The following is a 9,527-nucleotide window of genomic DNA, read 5'->3' on the forward strand; positions in this document are numbered from 1 at the left end:
GATTATTTAAAAACAAAATTTCAAATGATATAATAACAAGTTGTCCAAAACTAGTTTCGAGCTTACAAAACAAATGCACTTTTAGCACAACCAGCTAGGTATTTGATGATGTAAGATCAACGTAAAAAGTACTTAAAAACCTGCTCAGAAGTTCAAATATCAGTGAATGCTCTTTTAAAGCTTACGATGTTGCATCACTTTTTTTATATTCCTACCTTCTATAATCTTTATCTACTCTTGACATTGCTGGATCAATCTAAAATTATAAACATGTATGCGCTGCCGCTAGCAACATTTATCAGTTGAGCTATCAATCACTTGGAAAGCTTTTTGTCGAGTATACGCGAAACCACTGTAGCCAAGCAAACATGATTTAAAGCTTTGACATATGCTTGACATTGATAACACACTTTATGAAAACTAACAATCTCTTCAACATCGCGGACACTTGAGTTTAGCTCTTAACCGTGTGAAAACTAATCTCAATTTAGATAAACTCAGGTAGAGACTCACTAATTTCACACTGACCCGCCTAATGCAACAAAAAATGCACTCCAGCAAAAACGCTAATTCAATGTATCAACTTGAATTCAATGCTGCGAAACATCCAATTTACGACATCCTCTATAAAAGATCAAATCTGAATAATTGCAGCGTACAAGTCAGGCAGGTCTAGACCTGTCGGAATTACCTGCTTGATACCAGATCATTGGATGTAAGTAGTAATTTTGAGCTATCTAATAGCGTTGGTTACTTGTTACTCTATATTTTAGGCAACTTTATTGCCTGCTCAAATTGTAAGCCTTGTAACAAAAGAATCGAAAGTAGCACTATTCGTTTGGTCATTAGTTTAATGATGCACTAACGTGTCTGTTAAATGATTGTCGCTTACGTCAACGTTGTCGTTTATGATAATAAATACATCTACAGTAACGAGAATGAAAGTTAACAAAGGCCTGGTGTTCGCTTGGCCAATTTCACTCATGCTATAAATAATTAGGTTGATAAATTAACCTAGACGCGTCGTTGACTCAGACAGCCCATGATGATTAAACTACAATGACAATGGCGTTTCCTGTGGCGGTTTCCTTTGTTTATGTGTTATTGGAGCAATGTCTAAATCCCGGTACTATAATGGGAACACAGATAAGACTTGATACAAATGAAATGAATAATGATTAAAATGATTTGGCATACTTTGTGAATGTTGTTGATATTTTATCACTCGAAATCCTACAAAGTTGCTCATTATCTGTCAAGCACGCTTCACCTTTTGTCCAGGCAATAAAACATAAAAACACTCGTCGTCACGAGGAAGATAAAAAACAACCGCAATTTAAATAAACTATATCAGATAATATTGAACAAATGTTAAGAGCGGGATACAATGCACACTACCTGCCTGTCATTTATTTGTTTAGGCCTCCACATCTCAAAACCAGTAGCCGGCGTATAATGTATACCTATACAGAGTTATACGGATATTCAAGCTGCGCAGGATTGCTTTTTGTTACTCTTTTTCCTTGAGCGTCCAGTTGTGCTAGACTACATCGTTTAGGGTTGTCCGAAGAAATAAATTAGAACTTACTAAAGCCGAAATAAACACTGATTAATGAGATTAGAGTAGAGACAATAACCGCAAAAGAAAAAAATAGGACAAACAAATCATAAATCAACTGTAGATAACAACATAGATTTCAATGATGACCACAAAAGTGAAACATAATATGATTCAGCGGTAAACCCAGAAAGTACAAATATGTATTTATAAACAAATAATAAATCAACTGCAGATTGAAGCATAGATTTAGTTACAACTTACAGAGGAAGAAATAGTAGCCATCAAGTCGACGTGGTCGCGTTACGCGTCGTATCCGCAATAAGCGGGCGTTTTGACATCGAATCGCCTTTCACTTGACCTAGATATTTGGGAACTGGTTCGCAATCACAATGCAAGCGAGTGGCATTCCCGTTTCGCTATCTTACCGACATTGCCATAATTCGGTTTCCCGTCTAGGCGCAGCTGAATGGAATCAAATTATCCACGCTCGTTAGGTCGGTAGCTGGTGCTTGTCAGGCATATTAGGTCATAGTTATACAATCTGAATTGAAATATATGAGTATATCTTGTTTATTTTTAGAATATCAGATCAGAAATCTTACTGGTTACAGTAACCCTGTGCAATAATCAAGAAAATAAAATGTCAGTGTGCGCTAGGGCAACGAGGCAAACAACCTGTTTGGTTGCGGGGCGCAGCCACCTACGCCTGACAAATCCGCGGCCGTTTTTTCCAATCCCCCTTCCCCCTTACAATCACTATACACACCTACCGACGAGATTACGTGTAGCGAGCCACGGGACGCGCCCGATCAAGTTTAGACTTGTTTGGAAGCTATACGTCATTAAACCAGTCCCGTGTTCAGATTGTTAGAAATGTAAAATTGTTTTCAAAGATATATTTTTAAAATAAATGAGCGTAAGGCCGTCGGGTGGCGCGTGGGCTACGTCTATCGTCGTTCCATTCTATTCGTTCGTGGTGTCCATTTTTACAAGTGTTTATACGTCATCCTATTTGCTTGCAACTGAATTTCCTCACGCGACGCTCGTTAGTGTCCCTTGAAGACCAATTTACGTTGATTCATCTCAGAATGTTCAAGTTCTTTCAGGTGTTCGTGAAATCTTCCTAATGGCCTTGTTATTATTTGAAGTAATATTTCCGATATCATCTGCAGAATTTGCTCAATAAGACTGCTGAATTCTATCATATCCTAGTTAGAGCTCGTAATGATTAGTATTCAGTTTTTCATCTTTCTCAACTTAAGCATTAAGTATTCTTTTGCATCTTTCAGAAGCCTCTTATTTTCTAAATCGATAAGCGAAGATATTAGTTAGTTCTACAAGAAATTGTGTATTTTATTTTACATTTCACAAAATTTTTACTCGTAGAATCTACGAAACAACTTCAGTAGCGTAACGTAATGAGTTTTATATATTCAGTACTAATTTCATAACACACGTCATGTTCCACAGTTTAAGACATTCTTGTGGCAGTACAAGTTGAGAATGAAATTATGAATTCAGTCTGCGTTTGTCATATCCTGTGCAATATGCGTTGAGCTCCAAATGACAGAATATGACATGAATATGACCCATGGAGTAAAATGCAATATGCATAATGTTGCATAGAGATATATATTTTAAAGGAAGCGTGACCGGAGGAAAAAGTGAATTGGACGCTAGATGAATCCTTTACGAACTCTCCCACCCTTTCGTCCATAATTTTTTCATCTCCTCCTATAAAGATTCTGGTCGTGTAAGGCAACGGATATGCATATTGCATACCTACATCAGAGGCGACCTTCGGTGTACCTGAATAGAATACGAAATTATTTAAAAAAAAAATGTTACTCTCCTACCTATGTTTTCTTTGAGAAATTACTACATGTACACTTGTTCAGAGCTCTGATTCTCTACATGAAATCTTACTGGTAATTGCAATTTAGGACGGGAAAATATTGCTAGAGTAAGTAATATTCGCTTCTTTTTACAAGGTCTCGGTATACTAAAACCAGATAATTCTTTACATAGGTACCTATCAAGTTGTCAATTTTTATCCAGAGCACAATTTATCTGACCTTGCAAACTAGTTGAAGTGTTTCAACGGTATATTACTATTGCTAGACGTCATTCGTCATACTCTCTGGGTAATTGAATGATTATTATTGTTACAGTACGAGAGTGAACTAGAGTGAGGGAGCTCTATGTTTGATCCAGATAGATCCATCTGTCAATTAGGTATTTCAGCAATAGGGGTGACATGAAATCAAAGTTTCAAAAAAAAAATTAATTTTATTTACACGACGGCCCCTGTCATTTGACAGGTGAAATCTCGAGGTTTTGTTGCAAGTTTCATAATTATTTTCATAAACAGTGACAGTACCTAGTGAATTGAATGATTACCTATTTCCATTTGCACGTAAATAAAAACGCTACAGTAAAATGTTTGGCAATTCACGAACAACGAATGACACGCGAGGCGCTGCGTGGTGCGCCCGCGCAGATATTTAGGTCGCTCAAAATAACCACGCCATTTCGACAACTCTTATTGGAACGCTTGCAGATACTAAGCGCGTTAACTGGTTAGTAGTGTATAAGACAAGGGTTTGGCCATAGTCCACCACGCGGACCAAGTGCTTATTGGCAGAGTGATATTCAAGATGAGATTGTAGAATACCTTTAACCATTGATATTGATCATGATGATTATGCTTGTTAAAATTTAAAGATACTGGAATTGAAAATAGTTACCTAACCGCTACCTAACTCACTGCAATGGAAAAATATTGCACTATTATAAGAGCTTGTAAAAGTCAAATCGATTAACAATAAATTGTAAGTTTGTGTTTAAAAACTGACCTTCCCTTTGAATTTTCCATATTAAACCATCATTTGATTGTGTAATAATGTACTAAAATTAAAATAAAATACCTACTGACATGATTATAATTTAATACTATCAGAACATGCATATCAGAATTCCAATGAGTTAAAACTTATCTTTAGAATACGAAAGGGAAATAATTTCATCATTTTTACTATATTTTAGGCGTGTATCATTAGCTCTATATTATTATTAGTCTGGCGGTGATAAAATATTGATAATGCCACGTTAATATGTGTAGAGTTTGAATAGAAGCGACGCGGCCACGCTCGGCGCACGCGCATGATCGCCAAGGCCATTTTGTTTACGCACACCCGCATGTTTACGAACTTAAACCGTATTACGCCGGCTCCACACATTGGCCCCAACACTGGTCGCCCAATGTGTGGATCGGGAGATTAGCATTAATCGCCTCAACACTTGGGGCGCCAACGTTGGAAGTTGGCTATTCTGTGTCGGATTTGAGGGTTCCATACCTCAAAAGGAAGAGAGGAACCCTTATAGGATCGCTTTGTTTCTATCTGTCAAGAAAACCTATAAGTATGGTAGGTACTTCCCGTTGGCAGGTATGTTAGGTCGGTATTTAGCACAAGTAAAGGAAAAAATCCGAAAACCGTGAATTTCTGATTACATCACAAAAAAAAATTTTTTTTTCACTAATACAAATTATATGCACTCAGTACTGTAAAAGCGCTAAGAGCAATTTCAATTTCTGTATCGGACATCTTCACGTTGGCTATGCCGGACCAGAACTGTATTATTAATAGCCAACATGTGGACGCCTCACGAAAATACTCTTCCATTATATTCATCTTTCGCATCCCATCTTAGGCCACATCATCACTTTCCAGCGGGTGTGATTGTGGTCAAGCCCTTGCCTATAATGAATTTAAAAAAAACCGACCAACGTTGGCACGAGTATTGACACCAACGCGTGTGGAGCCGGCCTTAGCTGGTCAAACACATGCAAATAGCATCGCGAATACGCCTCCGTATCGCGGACGTACCGTCCCAAATCATCCGAGTTATATCAACAAGAAAATGGCGCGAAACGCTCCATTGAATGTTTGGCGGGAAACTGTTACGTAACACTGTGAAAGTATTTTCACTTGGATTGTTTAGTATCGGATAGGCGTATTTTATGTATCTTTTGTTTATCATAAAATCTGTGATATTAAAATTTTGTCGTTGTTTTGTTTATAATATTTGAGGTTAGTTATTTTCGACTCCACGTTTTTTTTAGGTAAATATCATAATTACTTTAATATTCATATTATAAAACTGGTTGACTACAACGTTTTATAAGACGTACGAGTATTTAATATACACGTGATATGTCAGTTAAAGGTTTTGGCGGGAAATGGGCCTAAAGCCGCGTGGTGACCAGTCGGCCTTGGCACTTGTGACGTCATTGACATAGTTCCCGGACTGCACAAACTGACTCGCGATAGTTTTTTACAGTGGTTCCGACGAAAACACTCGCCATGGTCGTTATTATTAACTGGCACCAAAGCCTTACCCACAAGCAGGGTTGTCACTTGTCCATTTTGATCATTTTTTTTCTATCCGAATAATCAAAGATGTACCTTTTCAAATTGGCATTAGCTTTTACTAAATTAAAATATCTGCCTATTACTTTCCCTGAGGACTAAGGATAGGAAAGATAAGGAAGGAGGATAATTTTTTCAATACAACCAGGTAACTAGCCGCTTGAAACGCCAAACTGTCTATATTATTTACACTAATATTAGGTATAAAAAGATAAAGTTTGTGAGTTTGGATGTAGGGGGCAATATCTGGAATTCTGAAAATTCTTCTTACTTACATTATCTCCCAGTAGGTACTATAAGCTGTTGGTAAATTATGCGAACAAAGTCCTATAGACACGAAATCGATATGAAAGTCGGGACTAAAATGAAAGTAGCAACCCTATCTACTATTCTTCCAAACTGGCTGTTTCCTTATCGATCTTCTTTTAGCCAAGGACATTTGGTTTCTGACAAATACATGCATAATACGTTAAAAACGTCGAATTTAGGATAGTTTTCATCGTTATCTTAACCTTGAAATTACAACGTTTGTACAACAATCTGCCTACTGTTTGTTATTTCAACTTAATCAGTATTTTTTGTAATTTACTCTTACTTTAAGTACTTTTCCACTTCTATTCCAGTTTCCAATCCACTCCCTTATGTCTCGTAGTCCTTTTTCTTTTCACCCCTCTTTTTGGAGTTCCGTACCTCAAAAGGAAAAACGGAACCCTTATAGGATCACTTTGTTGTCTATCTGTCTATCTGTCTGTCGTGTCTGTCAAGAAAACCTATAGGGTACTTCCCGTTGACCTAGAATCATGAAATTTAGCAGGTAGGTAGGTCTTATAGCACAAGTAAAGGAATAAATCCGAAAACCGTGAATTTGTGGTTACATCACAGATTTTTTTTTAATATGCCTCAATTTTCAAAGTAAAATAACTATACCAAGTGGGGTATCATATGAAAGGGCTTTACCTGTATATTCTAAAACAGATTTTTATTTAATTTTATTCATAATAGTTCTTGATTTATCGTGCAAAATGTTGGAAAAATTACCCAAGTACGGAACCCTCAATGCGCGAGTCTGACTGGCACTTGACTGGTTTTTCCTAAGATTTTCCCCTTTATGATCTTCAGTAGCATACAGTGACCGTCCAAACTTGACCCAAATGTGGCTGAGGCCAGAAACCACAAAATAACCTTAACAATTCATAATTGCGCCTTTGTAAAATAGTCACTAAAATGTAAAGATGATCTAGACTTGTTTGTCGTCTCAATTCGACCACGTGGTGCGCGAGACGAGAGCAAATCACATGTTTCTGACCTTCAGCAGTCGCTGCGTGTTGCCATGCCGCCTCCCAACAACTACCTACCTAGGTATATACCTTCGGCTCGTGTTACGCTTTAGCTCCTACATGCTGACTTTTAAATCGATTATATTTTTGTATCTGTAATTTGAACAAGTCTCTTTATTGTAGTTTGGTGTCCTCCTATTTGGGCTCCATTAGATCTAGTTGATTTTATTACATCCAGGATATTATCTATCTCCATTCTGAATTTCAGCCAAATCCGTCCAGTGGTTTTTGCGTGAAAGAGTAACAAACATACACACACACACACACACACAAACTTTCGCCTTTATAATATTAGTGTGATCACTTTACACACTAATTACTACAATAATTGTGCTAGGTTACTAACATAATGCTGATTCGGATGGCAACTAATTTTTAGTATAAGTAGGTATTTGCATCTTTTTCTTACCAATGTAATAAGAAAAGGACGGACAAACCTAATTTTAATTTAAAACTGTCAAAGTTTGTGACTTTAGATGTGTTTGCTTGTAGAGTAGCACTAGATTCTTTCTAGTAGCACTAATTTCGTTTCAATTCGTTAAAAAGAAAAGAATGCAAATACCTACTCTATTAGTGTAGAGAAAGACCTCATCAACGCCAATAACGAACTTTTCCATTGAATTAAAGTCTAAAAAGACAAACTTATGTGTCTTGTTAACTTGTAAATATATCGAGAAACTTCATTATAATGATGATACGGCTAGGTAAACAAATTATCCATAAAAATGCCAAGCCCGTTGCCTTGAAAATTTTACAACGTACGCAATACGCATTATCTAATCACTACGCTCGTGAACTTTGAAGTTTACACGCCAATGCTTCGTAAACTAGGAACACATTGTGCTCGAAACAATCCCACTATAGTAACTCACAGCCTTCGCCCATTATGATACAGATTAAACGGTAGTAAAACGATCGTAAAACTTTTATAGTTATTAAGGTTATATTTTTTTTCAAAAATTCGAAATGGGCCCAAAGGGCGTCGCCGCTTTGTAGGATTTATTTTGAAAGAAAAAGATTTTGGTGCATTAAGTGCGCTAGAGGGACTTTTTTACGGTCTTATCCCTACGGATGGAGTCGTAAAAATGTCAACTGCAAGGGTCCTGCACAGCCATCCGGGTCTTAACGAACCTCCAGTTTTTGGATCGTAAAGTTTGGACCAAATTACTCGGGTGCAGCTCCGCCTTCGATGTAGATTTTACGAGCACTTTATTCTGTAACATACGTCATCCTTTTCATGGTGTAACAAAAACGCACTTTTATGTTATTTAAATAGAAATGTATTTGAATACTATAAAAGTTCAAACATACTAGTGCACCTGTTGATTTTCTTTTGAGAACGAATCTCATTTTTTAAATTCGATTTTTTTTAATTCCCCGAATTGCCCGTCTACAACGATTAACGGAATAAGACAAAACTTCCAAAATCAACTGTTTTCCTTCAATCCATTGACTCAATTCGACTTTTCCTTCTTTCCAGATTTCTTGAAACCCCGCAAGCGGCTGGCGAACAGCGGGAAGAAGTCTCCAGCGCACAAGCACAAGCACGAATGCGGCCACGGGGCGCACATCCGTCCCCCGAAGGTGGCGAGACTTGCGCAGGCGCATTTCAAGCGCACCAGTTAGGCCGAGGCGATGTGCAACACCCGCAGCAGTTGAACATCAAGAAAAGAGATTTTTTTAGGCAGCTGAAAACTGAAAAGGAATTCAACCCAGGTGCTCGATTACGGTAAAAGGACAGCTACCAGTGTGACTATCGCAATCACCTCTTACTGGCCGACGCTCGCTATTGGATACAATGCATTGTTGCAGCAAGAATACCATAAATTCAGCCAATCAAAACAATTGCGATTGTAATAATAATGATAGATGCAGGTTTTCCGGAATCGATCTACAGATTGAGAGCATTGTCGGTATTGGATAAAGTTGACGCTTTTCTGGTATTATCTTTCTAGGTCTTGATTCTCTGAGATTGCAATCGTGTCCGCGCGTGAAATGCATTTTGTGACGTAGAACTAGGGTTGCCATCTGCCACTTCTTGATTTACGGGCTACCATAATAAAAAACACGGGTTTTAGATTTTTTTACGGGAGGCTGTGTTTTACATAAATATTTTAAGGGTTCCGTAAATCAAAAGGAACATACGGAACCCTTAGGGCCTTTTCAGTGCGACGCGGATGGCCTGCGCGGACGTCCGCG

The 9,527-nt window shown here is 37.7% G+C and overlaps 1 protein-coding gene across 1 annotated transcript in view; it reads left to right on the forward strand.

The window, feature by feature from the left end:
• Nucleotides 1-9,477, forward strand: part of LOC123876194 (cyclin-dependent kinase inhibitor 1-like) — a 65,248-nt gene extending 55,771 nt beyond the window's left edge. Inside the window, exon 3 of the mRNA XM_045922374.1 lies at nucleotides 8,809-9,477. Within this exon, the coding sequence (XP_045778330.1) occupies nucleotides 8,809-8,954 (146 nt within the window). The 3' untranslated portion in view covers nucleotides 8,955-9,477. The remainder of the gene's footprint in view (nucleotides 1-8,808) is intronic.
• The last annotated feature ends 50 nt before the right edge of the window (nucleotides 9,478-9,527 follow it).

Source organism: Maniola jurtina, chromosome 21, assembly GCF_905333055.1.
Source record: "Maniola jurtina chromosome 21, ilManJurt1.1, whole genome shotgun sequence".
In the NCBI taxonomy this organism is placed as follows: Eukaryota; Metazoa; Arthropoda; class Insecta; order Lepidoptera; family Nymphalidae; genus Maniola; species Maniola jurtina.